A 25,652-nucleotide genomic window follows, 5' to 3' on the forward strand; every position below is an offset into this window, starting at 1 on the left:
TCTATATAAAAAAAAAGTCTAGTCGCTTTAACCGATCGCTGGCGGAGCCCCCCGGTATCTCTATCGTTGAAATTTGAAACGAAACGATCGAATTTCTCGATGACCGTGCCGCTTATCGGTCTAAGATCTCGTCCGGCCACGTCCGGAGCCTGGCTTCGCAGAATATACCATACGGATGGTGATGTCTCACGATATAGATACCGGGCAGAGAATACCGGCTCGGAAAGAGCGAAATTTTCTTCTGGGCCGCATTTCCGTTCGCGTACAATAGTGCCTTCGAGAAGAACTTGAACTTCCGGATTACTGTTATAAAAAGTTGCATTACTCATGCATTTCCAGACGATGCACAATAAAAGAAACGAAAGAAAGAAAAGCATGAAACTGATAGCGCCGCGAATTTAAAAGTAGGATACGTTTAGAGTTTAGAGGATCGCTTAGGGAGAAACTCTCGTAGAGCAAGCCGGTCGGTCTTCGGGATTGCTAAGCGGGACTGACGATAATGGATAAATTACCAAGTCCAAGCCTTTCGTTGAAGATATAATGCCACATATTTTTTCAAACTCCGAAACACGGAGCCGCCTGGATCAGCAGAAGTAGCTTCGGGGAAGAGATCCTCGAGGCGAGGACGGGAGACACACCAGTCCATGTGGCTTCGCAGATCCATATTGAGCGCATCGCGCACGTCGACTGTAAATAAATTAAAAAAAAATAAATAAAAGGGATGCATATACTTATATATAGATATACACGTACGCTTATACACACAAATTGCAAACGAACGCCGGCTTAGGGACTCGGAAGAGAGTGATTATAATTCATAATATCGGTATGCGAGGGCCTCGAGAGAGGCCATGAGATGAGTGTGATAATGTATGTACTGTATGACGCGTGTAGGATGGCTTTTGCGAATGCGGGCGCGTAGTTGTAACGTTTGTGAATACATAAAATAAAACGACCAAAAAAACCGATCTTCGGAGTTCTTCGTATCGTACATTCTTCCTCCATCATATGGATCCTGGGGAGCACAATTATGATGATTATTTGCAAAAAAACTGAATTTTAAACACTTGTCTCCTCGGGAACACTTAAATTGCAATATATCCAGTTTTGTATCATCAACACGTTTATATTGCTTTGTATACTGTTTTTTTATCCTGTTTATCCACGAGAAGCAAGTTTATTTCATTTTAAATATGTTGTGTTCTGAAAAAAGTTTATTTCACATTTAATTTATAACGGCAGTTGTTATTTACTATTATCGATAATAATAAAATGTTATTGCTGTAATATTCTTGAACGCATTTTTATATACATGAGAAACTACGTTTAAAATGTGTTTTCTTGAGTTCAGAAAAACTATATAAGAAAGATACAAGTTTTTGTCATGATTGCATCATGTTGCCATTTGAAATAGCCAGCAACCAATGTTTTTAAAAATATTTTTTAATATTAAAGACATTTTCAAAAACGTTAAAAATAATGAGTTTATAGTTTAAAGGATAATTTTTAACATTTGGATAACATTTCAACATTTGAAAAAAATGTATTCTTTAATATCGAGTAAATGTTTTAAAAATATTTTAAAAACATTTATTTCATATTAATAAGATGCTTTTTTAAGAAACTTTAAATTAACTAAAATAATATTTGAAATTGTAAGAATACAATTAAATTAGTATTTTTAATAAATATAAAAATTTTTCTGCAAAGAAGAGATATGTGTGCAAAGACCTTAATCTTGCAAAGACCTTAATCTATAAGAAAAAAATGAGTTAAAAACTGAAACGAAAAAATTGTTTAAAAGACTAAAGATTAACAGAAAAATCAAAAGATTTAATTTATAGCGCTTCTGGTTTATGTTTGCGTATTATAAAAAGCAAAAATGTAGGCCAAAGTACTATTCTTGTATTTCGCTGTATCTACAGGGATAAACTTTCAAACTTTTAGAGAGGATGAGAGATGAGAGGATGAGAGATGAAACGAACGCAAGGCGGTATTTTGAGCTTAGAATATAAAAACCTCGATTATAATATAAATAATTTATTTAAAAAACATGCTTAAATCAAAAGTAAGTATCAAAAATATCATAGTATCAAAAATATTTTGATATTACAACAATTAAATGAAATTTGAATAATCTTGTCTTATCCTAACCTAAGTGCTTTGTTTTGTTTTACTTACATTTTTTACGTTGAGTTTAAAACACGTACAAAAGCATTTTCTTCTTAATCTTAAATAACTTCTTTTTTGTGAATTTGTTTTCCGTAGAGAAGCAACGCTTGGTGTGTTCCATCATTCGACAGCGAGCCTGTAAACAAACCCCCAGTGAAGCGTACTTCTACAGTGGAATTGGATAGTACTCTGTCCGACAGGTCGTTTAGACAAAATAATTTCAAAAGGAGGAAACATGAGACAAGCTTGTCAAAGCTACTTCAGGCCTGCGAGCCCCAGAAGCCCTCTGAATTGGGGATCAGCAGACAGAAACAGAATGAGATCTCCAACTGGCTTCAAGGCAGGGCGATGAAGAAACAATCCATGTTGATCCTCTCTGGTCCTTCGGGCTGTGGTAAAACTGCAGCCATAAAATTGCTCGCCAAGGAAAACGGTTTTGATGTCATAGAGTGGATCACACCAATGGATCCAGCTGAAGATGAAAATAGTAACAGTCCTCATTTCACAAACTTGAGCTCATAATATGTAGTCATCATAGTTTAATCCTTAATTCTCTGTCTGCAATCCGAATCTTTTTTTGGCACAAGCAAAATTTTATTTAAAATTTCACAATTTTTATTAAATAAAGGTTTTAACATTTGAATTGAAAAAACTGTTTCATAATATAATAGCGATGAAAAATGATCCTGAATTTTTCCAGATTTTTAAAAGTCTAGAGCAGTAAAAAAGTTTGGATCAGACAGAAAAAACTCAGGTTGCAGGCGAAGGAAATAAAAATATAACTACAAATGTTAACTTTATTTTAGAACGTGTCATACGACAAGGAGATAGGTTTGAGGATCATCTGATACGCGCGACGCGCTATCGCACAGTACTGGGCAACTGTCACAAGCAATTGCTTCTTGTGAAGGATCTCCCGAATGTCTATCAGGAGAATTGCAAGAGTTTCTACGAACTCGTGGAGTGAGTACAGTTTTGTCCCTTTGTAACAAACTGTTTAAGCCCTGTTTAAACTATTGCGATATATCTTTCTTTACAAATATCTTTCTCTAGAAAATATTTCCAATTAGGAAGAGAACCTGTGATATTTGTTTGCACAGAGACCAACAATTCAAGACTGATGCAGACTTTATTTCCACCTGACATAATAAAGAAGTTTGGCATTGATCACATCAAGTGAGTTGATTGTAATTCTGAAAAAAATTAATGTCTATTTTCAACAATATAGATTAATTTTAATCTTGGATTAATTTATTTTTCTTTACCTTTGTTAAATTTTACATTAATCAATAATTTATTTTATATACAGTGTAAACGCAGCTACTTTGCCCGCGATGAAGAACGTATTGAATCGAGTGTCTAGTACATTGAATTCCATCGCTGGTAACATGCTTCATGTCTCTTCGGGACACATCAACGAGATACTATCAAATAGCATCGGCGATTTGCGCAGCGCCGTTCTAAATCTAATTTTCATTTCTCTCAAAGGTATACACACTGATAATTGAACCAATAAGCATAAGTCTGCATCGTTTCTATTATTATTAGTGCCCGAGCGACACGCGAAGAATGAGTGTGGGATAAGGGAGGAGACTTTGGGTCTACTACATGGTGTCGGAAGAGTCACGTTTCCAAAAAGTATAATTTAAATGTTACTTCCAGATTTGTCGCATTTCCTCGTGATTTATCATATCTAATTTTAATATTTAATTTCAGAGGAATCAAATGGCAAGTTCGTACACGATCCCGAGGAAATAGCGGCATTCTTCCAATCGCAGTCAGTAGTGTTCGTCCGATTCCTCCAGGAGAATTATTTGAATACCATAGGAACTATAGAGGACATAGATATAGCGTCTGATATATTGAGCCTATCTGATGTTCTGAATTCTGAATGGCGCGTAAGTTTTATTAAAACGTCACTTTTGTCATAAAATGATTATTACTATCATTATATTTTTACAAATATTATGGCAGGATCAAAATTTGAGTAAAGTTGCATTATCGTACTGTATCCATGGCCTGATGCTGGCGAACAAAAAGCCTGTAGCTGGCTGGAATCCGGTGAGAAAACCGCGGGACGATTATGGTAAAATGTAAACATCGTGATATTTATTATTAAAAAATTATTTTTATTGTAATTAATTATAGTTAAGTATATTTTATATTTTGACGCATATATTTGCAGACGAAGATGCTTGGTAACGGCAGAAATGCACTGTTATGAAAATTTAATTAAGAAATCCACTTCAAAGGAGACAGAAGAGATGTTGGATGACAATGAAGAAACAATTATTGAAGACGACTAGGTGTTGAGCTATATACGAGATACTCCTTTCGCGATTCTTCCTCCATTTTATATGTCTATTTAAATTATGCTAGAAAATAAAAGTAATTAAAAGCACTTTGCCTGTTACTATTAATTTTAATTATAATTATTTTAATTGTTATTCTTTCTGTCTTGTCTTTTTGGCCTTTTGGATTTCTGGCTTCTTTGTACTACAGTACCACGTTTTTACGCGGCTATTGTCAGGGACCTTGGCCAGGAACAGAAATTCCAAGCCGCATGTTTTTCAAAGATACGAATTGAAAATTCGTATATGTGGGCATTCCCAGCAATTCCCAGGCAGCCCGCAATGCGAAATTGTGGAATTTAAAATGCGAAAAGTGTGACATAGTGCAGTAATAAAAAACGGAGGTGTAGCTGAATACTTTTCTCCTTTTTTCTCCACCGTCGATTCGAACACCTGTTCCATTTCAAGTGCAGAAAGTCCACTAGAGGGAAATTGCGTATGGTCGCTAGGTTATGTCCGAGGTCCGAGCTATTTCCGTTTTACTTGACTAGTCGCACGTGCATCGTGCGCACACAATATTTCATTTTCTCATAAAAAAAAAGAGTACTCTCGGTACCACTGCGTTATTAGAAAATGTAAATGTCTATATTGAATTAATTTAATCATTGTTTAATTGATTAAAACAATTTGTATAAAGAATGAAAGTCACAAAGCCCACACGTGGACGAGGCGATATCGCCAGTGCATCGCCGCGAAAGAACGAAACGAAAACATCCAAGATTAAATCCAAGAAAGTCACAGAGACTAAAGACAAAAGTAAGAAAGCTTTAGTCATTGCTCAAGAAATCAAAATCGCCCGATTGCTGGCTAACAACGACAAGAAGGTTCGTGATCAGGTACTGAAAAGACTTAATAAATGGCTAACGGTGCGATCGCAGAGTTCGTTTGGTAAGTATTTGTAATGCATGTGGAACACTTAATTAATCCTGGTAACATATTTTCTCAGAATTTTTCTGTATAATCTTAACTCTTTAGAAATTTTTATATGAATTGGAACACTTTTCATAAACAATGAGGAGAGTTTGCATTTTTTTTTCATCTATGAATTCTAAAATATAGATCTTAAGATTTCTCCTTCTATAATTTTTAATTGTATAAAAATTCTGACAAAAATTTTCACCAAGAAACTTTACAGTACAATATAAAAAAACAGCTCTTTATTATTACAAGCATGGATACTCTTGTGCCTAACCACTTTTTTTACATAAAGTGATTCAAAAAATTTTTATAAATTTATAAACATACTTTCAAGTTTCTAGAACAAATGCTTGTATTTTATTTAGACTGTAATATAATTTATTTTTTAACTTTTTTCTTAAGATAAAAAATTTATATAAAATAAAGAATTATAAAAGAAAATATATATTTCTATATAAAAACCAATATTTCTTTTTTATCTCAATAAACTTAATTTATGAATAAAATATTAAATTTATTTGAAAATCCATATTATAATTGTTTTAATTTAACTTAAATTAATTTAATTTTAATGTAATTTTTACCTAATTAGATTTTGTTCATGAAACTAAATTAATTTTATAAAATAAACTATTAACTTTTTTTTAATTTAGAAAATTCCATGCATTGCATATGAAATACTTGATTGTACTGTAAGGATTATCGCAAATGCTTTTGTGAACATAAACACCTTGTATCTTGGATCCTGATGTACAATACTCTATATTCCTTACAGTTTTTACAAAAACGGATTTTATGAGCCTGTGGAAAGGCCTCTTTTATTGCATGTGGATGTCAGACAAGATGCTGACCCAGGAAGAACTGGCGGAGTCACTCAGCAAACTTGTGCACTGTTTGAAATCAAAAGACACTATTGTACTTTACACTAGCTGCGCTTTGCAGACACTCGCTACTGAATGGTTTGGCATAGATCAATACAGACTGGACAAATTCTCCATGGTACTTTATTTGAAATATGTTTCATGAAACATATATACAAAAAAAATATCTGAATATTTGAATGTGATATGGGAGTTGATTGTGTATCATGTAACTAGAGTGAAAATTACAAAAATGAGCAAATTCACTAGGTGTTGATCAATGAAATTATAAATACTTTAGTAAATTTGTTCACCTTTGTCATTTTCACTCTAGTTACATGATACACAATCGACCCCATGATCTGATTGCTTCTGTTCACTTGCAGTTAGTCAGAAGAATTCTTCGTCAAACGTTTGTTATTTGTAAAAACCAATCATGGAATATGGAATGGGTGACAGATATATCACAGATATTTACACAACTCTTTTTACATGTAAAAACTGCTCAAGGATTTAATCTGCATGTGACGGAGATATATATGGAGGAGCTTGCCAAGGTATTTGTATGAAATAATAGAACTTTAAATGATTTTGTCTCATTTTTAATGCAATAATTTAATTTAATAAAGAATTGTCTTTTATATTATCACACAGATTAGTAATGGAAATGTACCGGAGAATGTGGTCCACGAATTTATTAAACCGTTCGCCGTGTATTTAATAACCACAGATGACGAACGACAGATGAAACATATCATGCGGCACATTTTTAGACATCTGATATTCCAATCTGATATCGGTATGGACTACACAGAGAAATTCAAAGCTTGGAGAACCGTAAGTATATATGTAAAATTTACAAAACTGTACTCTAGAAAATGTGATATAATATACCGCATTCTTACTTCAAAGATAACAATTTCAAAAATTTAGTTTCTGGGAAAGGAGGAAAAATAAATAGTCGATGTTATTTGATTGGTCAATAATTTTCTGTCAATTTGAAAAAATAAGTTTTCCTTATTTCTGGGGAACTGAATTTTTTTTAGTTCCCATTTGAAATAAAAATATGATGTATCAATGCATTTATTAATTTATAATTGTATTTATTTTAAATAGGCTGGTTTTCCATGTGCGTATATAGATGATATGCAAAAGGAAGAGATATCCGATACGGAAGAAAATTCCGACAATGAAGATAAACAGTTATCTGAAACTGAGACTCAAAATGAAATCACAAATGAGAAGCCTTTAGATCCAAGGGCGGGTAGAGTGGATGTTGAACTACCGCAAATACCCTTTAACGCCGCAAAGATCGCCGAGTTGCTTTCAACTTATAAATTTCATCCCTCGTCAACGGCGAAATCTCGTAGACAGCTCGTGAGACTTATTCATGAGTATGTATTTTATTAAACTACCCATTCACAGCTTGATTTGTTATACTTCTAAATAATGATATATTTTCAGGTTTACGGAATTGTCGCAGGGAAGGATGCCGCTTGGAGTAAAAAGAGTTAGAAAATCAACTTCTCAGAAAAAATACATGGATTCGAGAAAGGCCGCGGTGCGTCTCGTTCAGTTTGAGAAAGAATTGCTCTCCGATAAACCGAATAAAAAGCGAAAGAGAGAAAGAAATGACAGTGCAGATCGAGTTTCTACCAATAATTCAAAAAATGAAAATTCTTCAGATTTAGAATTTGATACATATATAGGTGCCGATTCGAAAAGCAAGCTAACTGCTGCAACAAATAAGGCGAATAAAAAGCGAAAAATAGAAAAAAATGATACAGCAATTTGTGATCAAGTTTCTGTTAACAATTCGAAGTATGGATCTGCTGGTTTGAAAAGCAAACTAACAAATGCAACAGAAACCGCAAAAGCTAATTTGCGAAATGTAGATGTAAATACAGTGTCGCTTAATAAGAAACGGAAAAGAAGTGATTCCATGTGTAATATACCTAGCACTAAATCTGAAACTATTAAGACCAAGAAAAAGCTACAATTAGAAACTTCTAAAAAAAATAAAGCTACAAAAATTAAATTAAATAAAAAAAGTAAAAAATCTATAGCAGACAAAAATGTAGAACATAAAACAAAAAAAGCGATAATTTGTAAGGATCAAATATGTAATAATACAGATCAATGTACTTCTACCTCGCCAATTTCTAGTAAAAAAGTTTCATTAAAAGAAATTAAAGTTTCATTAAAAGAAATTAACAACAAATCTGTAGCTAAGAAAGCAATAACGAAAACCAAAATTACGCGCCAAAAGAAGCCACTGAAAAATGTAAATATTAATTGAATATTACATTGTTCTATAATAATATATTATAAATTTATATGTATAATCATTTGTTGCCTTGTTGCAGGAACTATGCAAGAAAAAGAAACAAACTAATTTAAGTAATTCTCCGATGGAAAAGAAAAAAGTAATATTCGGACTTTCTCGAAATACAGCGCAACATACATCTGAATACATCAAACAAGTCCGCAGAAGTCCAGGCATTCCGTTTGATGCAAATAAAAAGCCGTTGGCCAGCGTATTGAAAATGAATCCTATACCAAGTCCACTTAATCCATTTTACAAAAACTAATGCATAAAATGTGATTTAAATTAAACTTTCTTATGAAATTGCTTGATAAGAAAACGAAGCATTTTCAAATAATAAATGTTGGCTGTAAAAAAACGCTCTTTAGAATTGTACACGTTAATTGGATTTTATTACCAGTGCTTCTTCTGACAAATATAGTACTTGTCTTCTATCGAAGGTCAGCACGACTAATGTCTAGTTAAAATTCTTATCGATTTAAGTGTTTTGTAAAAAACTCCTGCTATTGAAGATATACATATGATTGTGTAATAACTAAAATAAATAAGCTCGCAGTTTATCTCTATACATTTATTTTAAATTCATACTGCTGAGTTGAATGGCACAAACGATAGCATAAATATGTACTTTCTAAATACGATTGTTATGCAATAGAAACAAAAGTTTTGTTGCACCATTAGTGAATATTCATTTATTTTCAGTTTAAAACATTCTATTTGTGTTTTGTTATTGCATAACAATCATAGAACAAGATGCACAGATTTATACTGCCCAAATACATGTACAACTTAATACACCACATGTAACATTACAGTGGTTTTAAACATCATACACGCAGTATATATTGTTACATAAAATACTCCGTGTATTATGTTGTTAATAATACACGTAACAACTTTAGATATTACACGCATTTCATATTATTACACGACAATCTAATTAACATTTGCACAGAAAAATTTTAATACACATTTTAATAATAATAATCCGCTTAATTTGCCAATCTATAAGACACATAGAGTTAAAATAGATTATTACAATCAATTTATGATTCTAATTATACTTTTCGTTAGAGTTATATAAAAGACAAATGATTAATTTTTTATTAATATCGAATACATGAGATCCAGGTACATTACAATTGTTATATACATATAAAGAAAGTATTTTAATGTGTTTTACTATACGTACACACATCGTATACTGATCTTCTACAGCTATACTTACTGGATAAACCAACTCTCGTAAAACTATTTTGACTGTTTTATATATATATATATATATATCTCTTTGGCACGTGAATTCACTTTTAGTTATGCTCGATCGTTTGCATAATTAATCTACACTTTATCGAGAATATTAGGAAAAATAAAGATTTTCTAACATATTATCAGTTACGAATTATGCAAATTACATGCGATAAAAATATTTCATCAAACACATTGCATCATAAATTATATTACATAACGTGAGGTATTCCTCAATGATTCGACTTTTGATGAAATAGTTTCTAATTTTAAAAGAAATGCTGAAATTAATATATGCGGATTTTCATACTCATTTAAAAATCATGTTAATTCAGGTCATCGAATTCATTATAAATTCGTTAGTTACATTAAAAAATAAATAAATAATATGATGTAAAAGACATCGAAATATAAAAAATTATATATTGAATATTATAAAGATATCTTACTAATATCTTAATATTTGCGTCCTTTCGAACAGAATAATTTCTTAACATTTTATTCTATTCTTAAAAGTAACGAAGACATTTTAGATAAAGAGACATTTTATAGGTAAATGGACCATCTTGTGTGTACATTTGTATGTGTGCCTTAACATTCAATTCAACTTGTATCAACTTTTATTAGAAATTTATTGCAGTAAAAATTAGTATTTTGTTCAAAATGTTATTTTGTCAGTAACTCTGAAAAATTTATATAATATACAACTTACAAATATATAGACATTTATTTGGAAAAATATTCCTGTTAAAAATGCATTTTTACTTTAATATTAACACAAAGCACCAATGTTTGTATATGTTTGTATGCTTGTGTGATTAGAAATGCGATCTTTACGTCTTAAAAAAAAAGTGTCATAAATACATGATTATATTACAGTAATTAAAATATAATTCTTGATAGTGATTCAATTTGATTCTGCAAATTAAAACCAATAATACAGAAATATCACTTGCAAATATTTTTCAATTTAGCGAGACAGTAGGATTTCTGTTATCAAATAACTATATGCTCCTATCTTTTATAAACTATCTGTTTTTAAAACGTTGCTACATTGAAACATAAATTAAGGATTATAATGGCGCAATTATATTGCAGCTAGTAATGGACTAGATATATCAAATCACATTACATGACTATCGAATCGTCGATTTTCGACTATTATTTAAAGGATTAATAGATTTCTAAAAGTAAAAATTTTGAATATTTTAAAAATCTCGATAATAAAAATCTGGAAAGTCTTGTTTTTTTGTGTATTTTTAAAGAAAAATATTTCAAATCATAAACTTTTTTATAAATTTACAAATGTTTTTACAAATAATTTTAATTATTTATAAAGAAAAATATTTCAGACATCCAAAGGACTTTAAGATTTTTTAAGATTTTTCCGAATTTCTTCGATTTCAAATAGCATGTAATTGAAAAATATAGAAACAATTTAGATCTCTTTACATAATCAAACAGTTTGAACTTTCAAAAGAGGAATATCCATCACTAGGTACGTTTACATTAAATTGCAATATTGCACAAGATTCTTGAGATTACATCGTTTTACGATCTTATATATTATCAATATCAATATTATCACAGAGACAAAGAGCTACGCGATTCCCTAGTGACGTTCAAAACAAAAAAATATATTCTCAATTAACTATTATACATTTATAGCTTAAGAGAAATAGTTTTTCCAGCGCCAATACCATTCGATCTCGATCTCACTGAAGCATGAATTGAAAAGCGACAGTGCGATAAAGAACAACACGTTAATCAGAGTCCACAGTTGGAAGGACGGAGAAACGATGAGTAGAAGAGTAGAAGTACCATTATTCCTTAAAAATAAAATTGATCTTCCGTCATTGATTTTCGTCATTGTAAATAAGCAAGGAAGATTTTTAACTACCTGTTAATATGCTCCAGAACGCGAAAGCGGCTCGCAACGGCAACGTTTTCGCCATCGGCCAGATCTGAGTGGGAAATGCCTTCTGCTCGTAAAATCCTCGCAATATCGCCTCTTTGTCGAACCACCTGTCCTCCAGCCACCTCCTCAAGGACGAATTGTCGTGCGCCGGTATATCCGCGGACGATATCCGTCTTATGTGGAAGTGCACCTCCCTCGGAAACTTACCCCTGATCAGATCAACCTCGGACTGCGGTATGTAATCCGGATACGCTATCGTCATATCATACACGGCATCGAGGAAATTTCCGCGCTGGAGATGCTGTACCAGGTAAGCGAAACCGGTCGTTTTCGGGTGAAGGGTGTAGCTGTAGCGCGGCAAATTATTCTGCAAGGCGTACTTATCAGACTTCTCCCTGCTGCTCTCCGTCAGATCGGTGCCTTCGGGGAATATCAGCAATTGCGTGCGGCTATTTAACGCAATCAGGTAATCGAGCGTACGCGACAATCTGCCCCGATCCTCTTCCCAGCGTCGCGTTATATAAAGGAAACCATTTACTTGCATTATCCATCCTGTTATAGACACGCACGTGTTACAAACATGTGAGCAGGGAGAGCGCATACATGTGCACCCTCGTAAATAACTTCAATATTTCATACATGGAGTTTAAAACATTACCTGGGCCAGGAATGTGCCGTATAGGATCCTTTAAAATAAATTTCAACTTATGACTCCCAACGTTGGGCAAGCACGCTTGATACATCGCCGCCCATAGGAAGTTCCAATCCACCCTCGTTCTGTGATTCATCACGAGCACGGCTGATTCGTGAGGAGATATATGATCGCCAGAAACATAAATCTTTACACCGAACATCCTCAACAGAGCCTGAAACATTTGCAAGCCTAAATTAAAATGGAAGATAACACAACATTGAAAACAGGAGCGATTATAACTAATCATAATTGGAATCTATTAGTTTTGAAATATAATAATGAAACAAAACAAAAATAAATTTTTAGAAAATATCTTTCCATAAAAGATTTTAAGCATCAGGGATGTTTAAAATAAAATAAAAAAATCATTATCTATGTTTACGTATTAAAAATAGAATTAAAAGATAGAAATAATAATGTAAAGTGTTATAATAGATATTTAATGATATTATTCTTTAGATAAATAAGAAGTAGATTTTCATGAATTTTGAAGTTATTCAGTGTATTTTGATCTAAATCTCAATTAAATCATGAACGCACAATCTGCACAATTATTAAGATTTGCGATACTTACGGCAGGATAAAGTTCCCAGTATGAGAATAGAAGGTCTCCACATTTTCGAAATTTCGGTGGACTGAGGAGTACCAGTGGAAAGAGCGGGCAGGCGATAATTAAAAAGCCTGCTAGTATACTACCATACCACAGAGCACAGTACAATATACCACGTAAAAATCCGCGCATTACAATCTGGGAGTGGATATCCTGAAAATAATGTAAAATGCACCGGCATGAGAACAAAAATATTAGTATATCGTATGTATCGCGATTTAAATTACGATTTACGTCTGTACTCGATGTTCTTCCCAGGACAATTGTTAATAATGATATTACTCGCGAAAATTCATATGCGAAAACAACATTTCGTAGTCGACGTGCATGTAAAAAGATGTAATTTTACATTTCTCATGTTAAAAAAATAGAAATTATATACTTTCATATTTGTACCGTGCAATTGAAGCACCTTTCACGGACATTGGATCTTGACTGTTTCCTTATGAAATACTGTGTCTTCACTGGCTTCCTCTTGTTAGAGGGGTTTCTCACCACTACCCCTTTCACCCTCGCTCTCTATCCAACCTCTTCCACCGAGCTGTAGGAAGCTGTGTTGGACCATTATTGATCTGTTGAGCATAGGGCTGTACAATCTCAATGAAGAGATTGGAGATTTCTGTAACTGATAATTAACTTACACATCTTATACGATTAATATTTTTTAATCTTCTTTTGTCTTATTTTCCTTTTAATATCTAGTTTCAATATATCAATTTTTCATATTGTTAAAAATTTATTGCAAAAAAATGTTTATAAAAAATATAGAAAATATAATCTTTTTTTACATGTGTTATCCTAAGTCTATGGTGTTAGCTGTTTCACTATATATATGCTGCAAAATAAATTTAGAATTATATATAGGGGAGGGAAAGAAAGAAAGAGAGAGAGAGAGAGAGAGAGAGAGAGAGAGAGAGAGAGAGAGAGAAGGAGGGGGAGGGAAGAAAACATAGAAAAGATAAAGAGGAGAGCTTTCCACGAGCTAGAGAAGGGAGAGAAATAAGGAAAGAAAGAGAGAAAGAAAGATCGTTAATGAAAATTTTAATCATGAAATAATTACACTCAATAGTATTTATCATTGTTGTGTCATTTATTAAGAAACAGACAATAGAAAGATAAAACCAACATAATAAATTTATAGGTCTATATAACGAGAATAAGATAAACCATGGTAGGCCCAATATTTATACAATAAAATGACGATTCTAAAATGTATTTCATCACAAATTACTTCCTAAAACATCCCAAGTTGCTTTGTATCCATTTATCTCCAAAGATGAATGAGTAGCAATTACTTTATACATTTTTTTAAAAATTCATCCATGGTTGTTATATGTACCTTCCTCCCTATAATTAGAATTACTTATATGTTTTTCTTTTCCCACCCACGTTTAACTACAAGTTTTTTTTATGTTCGTCGCGCACGACTAACGTATTTGTGATATACATGGAATGGATACATTTTCAGATCTATAAAAACTTAACATTTCCATTATTAGTATCCCGAGTACTTGGCGAGAAGTTGACGCGCCTCGTTCTGTATCCTCTCCTCGTTTTCGTTCGTAACTGATAGGTCACAAAGTTTTTCTAGCCACTGACAGGCTAGTTCATAGTTGCCCAGTGCTATGTAACATTTGCTTAGGAACAGCCTATTCTCCAGATTTACTTTGACCGCGAAATCTTCCGCTTTCCGGAAGCTATCGATCGCATCTTCGTACGAGGCACTTGGCGGCTCCGAAAATAACGTAGCAGCAATCTGCACAAGAAAAAAAAGATCAAATAGTACTGTGTACTCTATCTCATTTTGCACATTTTCTTCGAGCTACGAACTTTTCGGCCAATTAAAGAGTTGCAAATTGTACGAAACTGAGACGCGCCAGTGTCTTAAGAGCTACTAAACCACAATAGAATATATACCTTTCTTTCTATCCAACCTAGGTTAGCCACCTCGTATCTGAATCTGCCGAGTAGGTGATGCAGGTCAGCATCATTCGGACGTATCTCCAAGGCTTTCAACACGTGCTCCTTAAAGCGGTAACCGTTTTGTATTTTCTCCGCTATTGGCAAAAAATCACCATTTACGCCTACAAGTATAGCGCACCATTTGTGTAGATCTGCATTTGGTGTAGCGAGAAGCTTTTCGCAGGCATCAATTCCTGAAATAATGATTTGTTACAGTTAAACATTCTATTAAATGCGCGATATACAAAGTTACACATAATTTCAATTATATACCTGCACAAATAACAGCTTTTCTTACATTTGCATCAGTGGTGCAATTCGAATATTTGTAACAACTTCTGGCATATCTCCATACTACGTCTACATTATCTGGATAGGTGTCTACAAGACCTCGTAGTTGAAGATTATCAGCCTCTTCGTGCCCACCCTGTTGGTGATGTGCATCAAGAACGGAAAAGTCTAATCCAGTGCAGGTGGCTTCAGTTGTCCTGCATCACTAAGCGTATAATCTTTCCCGTTTAAGTTTTGAGTTGTAATTCCGAATAAAAACGAAGCGAAATTAAAACAAGCTTCAGCGTGCAAATATAATTCTTGTGAAAAAGAGCCTACAACTTAAACTTGTGTATGTGTGTGCAAATGAAAAAAAATCTTTAATTTAAAATACACAATTTAATGTGTAATAATGTTGCTCGCAACGTTAATTCAAATTTACAGTACAGACATCCGCGATACGCGTGAACGGAGATATATAGATATTAAACTGACCTGTTCTCAATATCACTTATACCATTTTCGCTGTCTGAACAGTCGAAAAATTCATCATCGCCCGCCGTTGAAAAGTCCACATCAGTATCATTATCCGTCGTAGCGTACGTATTATCGTTATCGCGTTTAGAATTAAGCTTCTTCTTCTTTCTCAGTTGATTCTGTTGTACTCTAAAAATAATAGATTAGATACCATCAAGCTAAATTAGACAAAAGGTGCTCCTAGAAAATATTTGTCCAAACTTTGTTGGAATACTCTAGCAATCATCAGATGAGAAAGAAAAGATAAAAATACAAATGTGTCCTCTCCAAGCTACTAAAATTAAATAGTACGCAATATATAATTAGTAATGATTAACAGAATAAATCGCAATTTGGCCAAATGCCTTAGAACAGGGTTGGGCGTTTATCCATAAGATATAAATAATCTATATTACGCGTGTACAATGTAATCTATATGTGCCATCTAGATAAACAATATAATCTGTTTATCATAAATACTTCAGATTTCATCAAAAATAATGAAAATTATATATTCCATCTTTTATCTTTAATATTATATATTTTTATCAATACAGCCAGATATATTGACAATCTTATAAACTTTTCTGTATTATGTTACTCAATTTATAGCAATTTACATTGCTTGTATTGTCTACACAAAAAAAAATTGTGTAAATAAATCCATGTAAACGTTATCTTGAAAATTACAACAAAAACATTGCTTTAAGAGCATCCGTTCACGTGACAATGTACCAATGAGAGAACCAGAGTTTCGCTGTTACCTCAGTCTTTCCATTTCCGATTGCAACTCGGTGAGGCGACGATCCACTTCGTCCAGATGAGCTTTCTTCATGGTGTGCTGCTGCTTCTCCAAGACCTTTTGATAAATAAAGATACTCGCCGCGCTTATGAAGCCGATAGTCGCCCCAATAGCGGCGGCGATCAAGTTGGTCTGCAGCTGGCCGGAGGACATCTTATCCAAAAAGTTCCCACTGAACAGCCTAGAAAAACGGACGGAGATGTTAAAGGTTGGACGTTTCGTCAACAAATGTTAGGACGTCGAAGAGAGGAGGAAGGAAAAAAAAAAAAAGAGTACACGCCAATACCGTGATGTATGTACGTACCGTTTGCCAAAACATGAATGACGTTTTACCGTACGTCACGATCCTCCGCTCGGGTACTGTGTATCATGACCCCGATTGTATTTTATCGCGCGACGGGTCCCTCGGGGTCTCGCTCGTGGTCTCTCGGCCCGTGTTACTCCTCCTGTCGGGTGAGACCGTCTGTCACCTCTGTCATCCGATGCCCGGCAAGGTCGTTTAACCAGTCCACTAGTCCACGAATGCCGAGGGAGTTATCTCGACGCCACGTGCTATTTTTCCTCGCGGCATGCGGCGTAGGCGTGGTGATGGGCACGCATACGTACGCACGCACGTCCGAAGGGTGATCGTGACGAGCCGTTCATAAGCGCGATACAACTTGTTACATCATTATCTCTCTTTTTTTTTACACGGCCCTCCTCGCCCCTCGTCGCCAAGGTTCTCAATTAGATCTTCGGTCACCTCGGCTGTTGCCCGTCGCTCTTTCGTCTCCTGGCATATCTTTCCTCCCCACGTGTGTCGGACGGATCGCAACCAATCTTGACCGATCTCTCCGATCGAAGAAATGTAATTTAATGAATTTAACTGAATTGAATGCGCAAGGACTGACGAGAAAACGTCGTCGACCGGCGCGAATGTCCGTGCCGCCGATGTCGAGAATTGCTGCAAGTCATCGCTACCGAATGTGGACCACGTCGATAAGTTACCGCTACGATAGTTGACCTCGTAATCGGCGCATATACCTTCCGCTCGTTGTGACAGAGCGATTGGAGTGTGCACGAACATTTGGAAATTTATTTAATTGAACGATGTTTAAAAACATGAAATTTTCAGGATAATTACGACAGCATTGATGGTTTCTGATTAACGGAACATACGCACCGATTCATGCGCATCTTATTGATGGCAAAGAATCAAATGGCTATTTTAAGTACTCATTAAAATTGCAGTATTATATTTAGAACCAGGATTGGATAGTAACTAGTTAAAAAGTTAAATAATAGAGTTATTAACTTTTAGCTTGGTTAATTTTTAACTTTAATTAGTGATTTTTTAAACACAAACTTTAGCTTACCAAAACTAAATATGTAGCTTGTTTCCCTAATTAAAACCATGTATACAAAAAATTGGAAAAAAAACGTTCCTAAATAAAAAAAACATTTCCTTGTTATTTTATATAAAACTTACAAATAAAATTTTAAATTTATGATTTATATTGTGATTGTTTTATTTAGAATAATTTAATTTTTTAAATTACATTTTAATTTAATATAAATATATTTAAAGCATTTCAAAATCATTTTTTAATTAAAAATTAATTTTATAAAACTTAAAAATTTATTTTGCGATTTCTATCAAGGTCTGAAATAAGATTGTTTATAAAATAATTTTAACTGTGGTAAAAATTAAAAGAAATCAAGTATTAATCACATAACGCAAAGGGAATATTTCCCTCGTCATATATTTTTATTATAAGTATAGCATCTTTTTTGTATATATCTATATTACGAACTTAGGCATTTACTGGCATTTACATAAAATGTTCTGTATATAGAAGAAGTTATAAAATTCAACGTGCATAGAAAATATGAAGATCGATCGCTCAAGAAAATTGTATGCGGACAAAATTCGTTTTGAATTCATTTACATTAAGTATACAAGCGTTTGAGGCAGGAACGCGAACCCCTTCGAAACTTGTTCTTTTATCGCTACAAAGCCAATTCTTTTTACATTTTTTATACATTATCTAATTAATAATTAATATTTTTAATCAAATAAATATATTTATTCACGTCGCAGATTTTCAAGTCTGGCCTGTAAATCCGCGTCAGCATCTCCAAGATTGCCCCCATCCTCGTTACCTCCCGCTGCAGCGGCAACTGGTTGTTTAGAGCCAGCTACGCTTAGCGATCCGGACGCCTGCGGCAGTCCAGAAAGTTGATCCGTCAGCTGCAGACCCAGCTCGTCCAACACTTGTGCAACTACAGCATCACTAGAAATAAAATTTCAATGTGTATACACATACACAAAAGATAGATATTTTATACATTAATTTTACCTATGTGTGTTGATTCAATGAATCTTCGTTTCATTGAAGATCCACAAATTTACATGACAATTTACATATAGAATTTATGTATATGCATAAAATACCTTTCTTCTTCATCTCCCTCATCTTCCATTGCATCATCTATTGCATCGTTCATGATTTCCTCCTTCATATCCATTATCTCTGACTGCTTTTCAAACTCTTGCAATATTTTCTGTATTTGTGGTAGGTTTAATTGTCTAAAAAAAAAAACAAGCAATGGAGATAAATATTTTAGCCAAAAGAATGAATGCAATTATTGATATGGTAAATTGTATTGCATTTACTTGTTCATATTTTGCATTGCTTTCGTCACTCCTTTCATAGCCTGTGCCATTGTGTTTTGGGAACGCAGGGTCTGTATTTTTAATGACACTGCTTGAATGTTTGCTTTCATCAACATGAACTTCTTTACATAACGCCTTGTCCTAACCAGATCTTTGGCCATAATTTTCACAGCGTCCTATCATCAATTTGAATAAAAAATTATAAAGTAACATTAAATAAGTATGCAATATCGAACAAAAGTGTTTTAGATTACCATTTGTCCTTCTTTCGCGAGTTTCTTTATATCAGCTATGATTTTCTTCTCCTGCTGCTCCATCCTCATTTTTTCCCTGTCCAAATCTCGCATTGCTTTGTTCAGTGCTCTTTGATTCTTTCTGAGCATTTCCTCAGGGGTGATACGTTTACCAAAGAGCCACTCCATGGTGCTGGAAAGCCACAGTATATTAAATACAAATTTGTACGTATTAAACAAACTTGATAATACAAGATCAACGTGAATATATAAACGCAAAATATTTATATCCAGAAACATACCTTATGTTAAATTCGCAATTGACACTCGCAGTTAAGAAACGTTTCGCTGTGCAGATTAATAGCACTACGCTATTTCTATAATATTGATCTAATCAATCGATCTAATCGATCGTGTAATCTGGTCCGTGTGGATGCTTTCAAAACTTTGGAGAATCCAACACCAGACCATACGCACTCTGTGAACTTCAGGCCAAAAACTGAAAATGTTCGAAAGAGATTACGTTCTCTACGTTGAATTATCCACCGGGTACGTTCCGCAGTCCCTTTAAAGGTTAAAAAAAAAACAGAACGTTATTTGGGATCGATATCTAGTATTTATCGCCTGTTATTCAGGCGATGACGCATAAATAAACACGAGAGCCGAGCCGTGGAATCTGCGATTTTACCAGATATTCCATTAATGCGTATCTCGTTCCGGCTGCCAAGGAATTTTCGTGTATCCCAGGCGGCACCGAAAATGACATCACGAACACTCTTTTGACAGCTCCCGCACGACAGCCAATAATCATGAGCCAAGAGGTAACTGGAAGTAACTGGATTGGCGTTGCTCGAGGTTATCTTCTCACGGTGCAACGGCGAGCGATGAACAGCGCGCCATATTGCGTATGACGACGTCGATATCCGCGAGATTCAACATCGTGACGAACGCAGTTTAAATACTCAAATATTAAAAAAAATTGTATGATTAGAAATTTTATGGAAATGTAATAATTATAAATGACGTTGATTAAATGTAATCTAATTATATCTATGGAACAATGCTATTAGAAAGATTAAGTGAATACATATGTAGGTAACACGAATATTTTTAATATATTTATCTGCAAACATTCGAATTAAATAAACAATGCAAATATCAAATTGAATGTATACACAAAATTATATTTTTGTAGTATTTGAAATATTCTATTGTGTTCAACAAATAAAAGAGGGATAGTTCAATTTTAATAAATTTCTCAAACACAATGTTCATAATAATTTGTACATATTTATATGTATACAGAGAGAGGGGTTGTCCCATTTTAAAAAGCAAACCTAGATAACTTTGAAGAATTGTATGAAAGGATTTTCATTTTCTCGCAAATACAACCATGATTTTTTTTTTACACTTCCCTCTAATCTTTTTTTCCAAAGTTATTCGGGTGTGACTTGTAAAATAGGGCACCCGGAATATTGCACAAACAGTAAATTTATTAGATATCGTATATAAAACTTGCGTATATAATTTGCATCTTGTGAAAAAGCACGGTATATATATGTAGATGATTTATCTACGTAAATAAACCGACATTCGGAAGAAAAAAGAATTAGGTTTTCTATAAAAACATTTTTTTTACTACATTTGTTAAATTTTAATTGCTCTCTTCCTCTTTATTTTACAAGTATTCGTTTTTCAATCCCACGTTTTTACTCGTAGCTCCGGTTCGAGTATCGACCAGTTCGGCGAATGTTTTTCACTAGATAGCCAATTGAAGTCGTCGATGCAGTTCCAATTGTTAATCTTTGGATCGAGGCCGGCTAGATTAAAATGACTCGTCTGATCTTCGTAAGACCAGTTGTAAGGTGCTACACGTATCTTCGTACAATCTTCTATGATCGCCCTACTTGTGACGTGTAAATAAATAGTACAATCCGTCGACGAGTGTAATCGTAGCTGTTGGCATGCGAAGGCGAATACACAGTCACTGCAGTCGTGCACGAAAACGGAGGACGTCACCGGTCCGACTAATATAGTGCAATGTTTCAGATTCACCATATGCAGGGTGCTCGGTGTACCATATATCCGTACGGTACAGCGAACCAAATCAGAAAGTAGAATGTCATTCTTATTTACATTCTCGGCGTCCAGCACCATTCGCTCGTTCACTTTGCCTAGCAGCATGCAGGCGCTGTCTCCGTATTTGTTCGACAATTTGTTGTTTTGCTTGGTCGTGCCGTTCACGATGCTCTCAGATATCTTAAGATCCTTTAAGCCATCCGTGATGTCGTGCCCCTTGTCGGAGGGCTTCTTCACAATTCTACGATTTTTAAAACCGAACTTTTTCTTAGGCAGGAGCTTCATCTCCAACTCAGAAGCTTGGTTCTCCAACGACTGCAGGTTCTCTTGGGCGCGTCTTATATCGTAAACCTTTAAAAACATTTTAGATTGCGATAAATAGTTCTTAAGCAGCTGGATCTCCTTGTTGGCTTTGTCAAAGATTCCTGGCAACGCCGAGGAGGGAGTACTGGGCGCGTCGTCCAGCATATCCTTGATTTTCTTGCAAGAGGAGTAAAACGTGTCTTTGAAGTAACCGCTCTGCTCGGATTCCACGGCGAGCGACTGCCGTTCCTCCCGCCGCCTCTCGATGACATTTTTCCGCTCCCGATCCCTTTTCGTAATACGATCTGGTAAACTTTCCTCTATAAACTCCGTGGGATCCATTTCGGTATGTACAAATGCTATGTCTTAGTGTTGTTTGCGCTGTTTTGGGTGTCAAAATCCTTGAAACTCCTCGAAACGTTTGTTGGCTTGCCTTCGTTCATAAAGTTCTCAGGTTTTGGTTTATAAGATAGTTTGAAAAGACTTTGTTGCTCTGACGAATGCGGCGGAAGATGCTGCAACAATTTAATTACAAATAAAGAAAGGTTTATACGAAAGCCAGTTCTTCATTATAAATCTAGATTCCTTAAATTAAAATACACAATATTAGTGAAATGCTCTGAAAAATTATTTTTATAATATGTATTTATTAAATATCGTCGATTGGTTTACTTTATTAAAAAAATAAATAATTAGAAAATTGGCTCTTGTTGAAGTGCTCATTCTTCTTCACCCTTCAATGATTCTCTTGCCAATTTTTTCCTGCATACTAAGGCTACCTTCCAAGAAGTTTTGTCTAGACTATCTCTTGTATCTCATGATCTCTCTTATGTGAACAGGGAGTTGCAAGATACAAAATGCAGACCTTCTGATCAAGCTTCTAGTTCAATTTGCTTGTGAACTTACATCCATTGTATAAAAGCAATAAAAAGGAATGTTTTTGTACTAATGTAAATCAACTTTAAACTATTTAACTTACTTTCTGCCTTTTCGTATTTCTAATTAAAAAAAATATTAGGAAAGCAAGTTAGACTAAGATTAAAGTTCATCTACACGTGTGCAAACAGGCTTCGGTGGTTTGGCAATTACATAATCATGATTACCTTTACAAGGTCCGAATGGTTGGCTGTAGCAATGCAGAACAGACCGTATCCTATACCACCGCCGAGAGCCACCGATGCCACAAACTTCAGGAACGCCATGAAGATTTAATGCTCATTGCGCTCCACTGTCCAGGTCTTGTAATCGAACGTCCTTATATGATCGTTACCTGACAACTCTTCCCCAATAATGTAGTAGCCCTCCAATATAGACGGGAAGCGTTGATGCACGTAATACCTAAAATCTAATGCACGTAGAATGAAGAAAAATTGATGTGCTAGTTTGATCCAACTGATCTAGGTGACTCAATGAGAAAGTCAATTGACCTTTGCGGCTATTTGCGCTTTTTTTTAACTGCGCGAGTGTAAATTGACGCAAAAAAGTCTCAGCAATCTATCATATTTGTATGCCAAAGACCGAATAGGAAATAATCGAGATCCTTTTTTCTTTCAGCTGTTCCCCCTCGGCCGTTCCTCGTTCCTCCATTCGCGCGATCTTTGCTCCGTTTTATCTCGAGTGTGGCAGGCGTCATGCAACGCGCGATCGAGCGCAAACCCTGAACGGGTTAAAATTGTTTGCGGATACGGGACGAGAGCAAGAATCGCAACTCGAGGCGGAGCAGAGTCCGGGCGGAACGAGGCTAAAGCACCCAATTTACCTTGTGAGGTGTTCAGGCAACGCCAAAATCCGTACGTTCCGAGTAACAATACGCCCTCGATTATGAGGATAGCCTTGGCACTGGTCTTGATCCTACGCGCGAGGCCCAACTTTGGCTGTTTCGTGATCATGCTAAGGTGAAACGAGGAGGATTTCCTAAAATGGAAATCATCAATACTACGAGATACGGAACTCGTAGCGAAACGTCGCGCAACACCGCCGATCAAACGCGGCGTGAAGGGAAAGGGGCACAAAGAGGGCGCTTCTCTCGGAGAATAAACCGGTGAGAGGGCTCCCGAGAGTGGACGTTGGTGGACGTGCCCATTTGAGTGAATTTTGCTTGCAGATAAATATCGAACAGAGGAATCAATGGAATCATGTAATCCAAAATTATTTTTTTTGTTTGATTTTTAAAAACGTGCAAATTATCGTAATTGAGAATGATTCGGCCTTGGGGGTCAAGAGATAATTGAAAAGTATCAACTTTATCGACCGATATATCGATGATATAAATTCCTTAATTATCGACACAAATATCCGAATGAGTTTTTTTAACGCAATATTTTGTGAATTTTTAACTTATTATTACACATATGTGTTTCATAAGACTCCATAATATTTGCGACGCAATAATATTATTATAAATAAATTATATTTTTTATTCTACAATATATCATTCGAAGAAGTATATTAAACTCGGATGATAACAATAAAAAAGTTTTATTAAAAATCGAATATTATCGAGTTTTAAATATCGGAAAATATATGGATTTTTAATTGATTAATTAAAAAGTAGTAATTTGCCGATGTAGTATGAATTTTAGGATAAAGAAAAAAAAAGATAGGCGTTTCCTCGTACGATAAGCCCTGTTCGGTTCAACGTGTCGCCTTCTTCTCGGACGAGAGAGAAGGACAGACAACGCTCCAACACACATTACTTTGCTTTGACAAATACTCTCTCGCCCATCGCGAAGGATCAGCCGAAGCTTCCTCTCCTGAAGTTCGTGATGACGACGAAGGATAATAGCCAAAGTTAAGCTACGGCACTTTCTGCCACGGGTCCAGGGACTTTCCTCAGAGCGATAAGAGTCATTGGAGAGACTCAGATAGTGGCTCCGCGGTGTTTCCCGAGGGAACTATCCTGAACGTTGTTACAACCAAACGACGTGTTATATATACGAAAATGTGGTTCGAGAAGCACTCACGAGAAACATTGAAAAATAGAGAAAAATGTATATTCTATCCATTAAAAATACTTATGATACTGAATATTACTTTTAGAGCGTCTTACTCTATATTCTAACGATTTTTTTAAATATAATAACATATATTATAAAAAATTACTTAAAAATAATAATAATCATAAATTTTTATCTGACTAATTTCGACAACATATTAAAGCAATAAAATACGAAAAAAAATATTTTCTATAAAATTTGGTTTTGTTATCACTTTGCTTTAGAAATACAGAATAATAATTATAATAAGTGAGTGACATTAAATATTCATTATGACTTTTGTGTTCAACCTGAACGTATATTATTTAAAAATTAATAAAAATATGTGTTTAATAATATTTATATATATTTAATGTAAATGCTTACTTTTATTACACATTTTAATGCATCTCATTATTTTAAATGAGGTGTGTAATAAAATATATAATATATTTCCAATGACACCTTGTACTTTTTTTCAATAATTTTAATTGAAGACTGAAGCTTCTTTTTTTAAAATTGAATCTTGCAAAAGAAACCGGAAAAAGGGCGATTCGGCGTACAAAGCGGGAGAAGATTTCACACGATTTTTCGCCTTTGATATCGTATTTCAATATGGCAGCTGCCAGAAAACAGGAATATTCAATAGAATCGTTGCGGTTCCTTTTATCGACGCTGTAGATTCGTTTAAAGAAACCGGCTCCGTGTCGAGTCAGCTGTACGAAAAATCAATACTCCGGCTAGATCAATAGCGACAAG

At 34.5% G+C, this 25,652-nt stretch overlaps 6 protein-coding genes across 10 annotated transcripts; 2 read left to right on the forward strand and 4 right to left on the reverse strand.

Moving 5' to 3' along the window:
* The first annotated feature begins 1,918 nt into the window (after nt 1-1,918).
* LOC105199050 (cell cycle checkpoint protein RAD17) lies at nt 1,919-4,573 on the forward strand. Its single transcript, XM_011165962.3, has 9 exons — nt 1,919-2,068; nt 2,269-2,659; nt 2,979-3,135; nt 3,226-3,348; nt 3,482-3,660; nt 3,721-3,810; nt 3,889-4,070; nt 4,147-4,265; nt 4,358-4,573. Exons 1-9 carry the CDS (start codon nt 2,054-2,056, stop codon nt 4,476-4,478), a joined length of 1,377 nt encoding a protein of 458 aa, XP_011164264.2. The 5' UTR covers nt 1,919-2,053; the 3' UTR covers nt 4,479-4,573.
* Nucleotides 4,574-4,960: 387 nt separating this feature from the next.
* On the forward strand, nt 4,961-9,530 carry LOC105199051 (ribosomal RNA processing protein 1 homolog). The gene is made up of 7 exons (XM_011165964.3): nt 4,961-5,411; nt 6,217-6,440; nt 6,688-6,858; nt 6,956-7,138; nt 7,418-7,695; nt 7,766-8,585; nt 8,668-9,530. Exons 1-7 carry the CDS (start codon nt 5,162-5,164, stop codon nt 8,890-8,892), a joined length of 2,151 nt encoding a protein of 716 aa, XP_011164266.1. The 5' UTR covers nt 4,961-5,161; the 3' UTR covers nt 8,893-9,530.
* Nucleotides 9,531-11,247: 1,717 nt separating this feature from the next.
* Nucleotides 11,248-13,673, reverse strand: LOC105199052 (lysocardiolipin acyltransferase 1). 4 transcript variants are annotated; one of them, XM_011165966.3, is made up of 5 exons: nt 13,480-13,673; nt 13,062-13,250; nt 12,452-12,659; nt 11,776-12,345; nt 11,248-11,704 (listed from the first exon to the last, which is right to left on the reverse strand). In XM_011165966.3, the coding sequence occupies exons 1-5, from the start codon at nt 13,483-13,485 to the stop codon at nt 11,643-11,645; spliced, it is 1,035 nt and encodes a 344-aa protein (XP_011164268.2). In that variant the 5' UTR covers nt 13,486-13,673; the 3' UTR covers nt 11,248-11,642. The 4 variants fall into 4 exon arrangements, with proteins under 4 accessions (XP_011164268.2, XP_039313772.1, XP_011164267.2 ...); XM_039457838.1 differs by having other exon boundaries at nt 11,248-11,722; XM_011165965.3 differs by having other exon boundaries at nt 13,494-13,669.
* A 492-nt stretch (nt 13,674-14,165) lies between these two features.
* On the reverse strand, nt 14,166-17,555 carry LOC105199053 (regulator of microtubule dynamics protein 1). Its single transcript, XM_011165969.3, has 6 exons — nt 16,952-17,555; nt 16,610-16,828; nt 15,825-15,995; nt 15,333-15,547; nt 15,015-15,253; nt 14,166-14,853 (listed from the first exon to the last, which is right to left on the reverse strand). Exons 2-6 carry the CDS (start codon nt 16,798-16,800, stop codon nt 14,593-14,595), a joined length of 1,077 nt encoding a protein of 358 aa, XP_011164271.1. The 5' UTR covers nt 16,801-16,828; nt 16,952-17,555; the 3' UTR covers nt 14,166-14,592.
* A 793-nt stretch (nt 17,556-18,348) lies between these two features.
* LOC105199054 (charged multivesicular body protein 2a) lies at nt 18,349-20,469 on the reverse strand. Of its 2 annotated transcripts, XM_011165970.3 has the most exons (6): nt 20,225-20,469; nt 19,839-20,101; nt 19,558-19,729; nt 19,304-19,479; nt 19,082-19,216; nt 18,349-18,920 (listed from the first exon to the last, which is right to left on the reverse strand). In XM_011165970.3, the coding sequence occupies exons 3-6, from the start codon at nt 19,723-19,725 to the stop codon at nt 18,713-18,715; spliced, it is 687 nt and encodes a 228-aa protein (XP_011164272.1). In that variant the 5' UTR covers nt 19,726-19,729; nt 19,839-20,101; nt 20,225-20,469; the 3' UTR covers nt 18,349-18,712. The 2 variants fall into 2 exon arrangements, with proteins under 2 accessions (XP_011164272.1, XP_039313782.1); XM_039457848.1 differs by having other exon boundaries at nt 19,839-20,457.
* A 283-nt stretch (nt 20,470-20,752) lies between these two features.
* LOC105199055 (tubulin-specific chaperone C) lies at nt 20,753-23,935 on the reverse strand. Its single transcript, XM_011165973.3, has 3 exons — nt 23,678-23,935; nt 23,022-23,263; nt 20,753-22,433 (listed from the first exon to the last, which is right to left on the reverse strand). Exon 3 carries the CDS (start codon nt 22,258-22,260, stop codon nt 21,232-21,234), a length of 1,029 nt encoding a protein of 342 aa, XP_011164275.1. The 5' UTR covers nt 22,261-22,433; nt 23,022-23,263; nt 23,678-23,935; the 3' UTR covers nt 20,753-21,231.
* Between the last annotated feature and the right edge of the window lie 1,717 nt (nt 23,936-25,652).

This window comes from Solenopsis invicta, chromosome 2 (assembly GCF_016802725.1).
Source record: "Solenopsis invicta isolate M01_SB chromosome 2, UNIL_Sinv_3.0, whole genome shotgun sequence".
Classification (NCBI taxonomy): domain Eukaryota; kingdom Metazoa; phylum Arthropoda; class Insecta; order Hymenoptera; family Formicidae; genus Solenopsis; species Solenopsis invicta.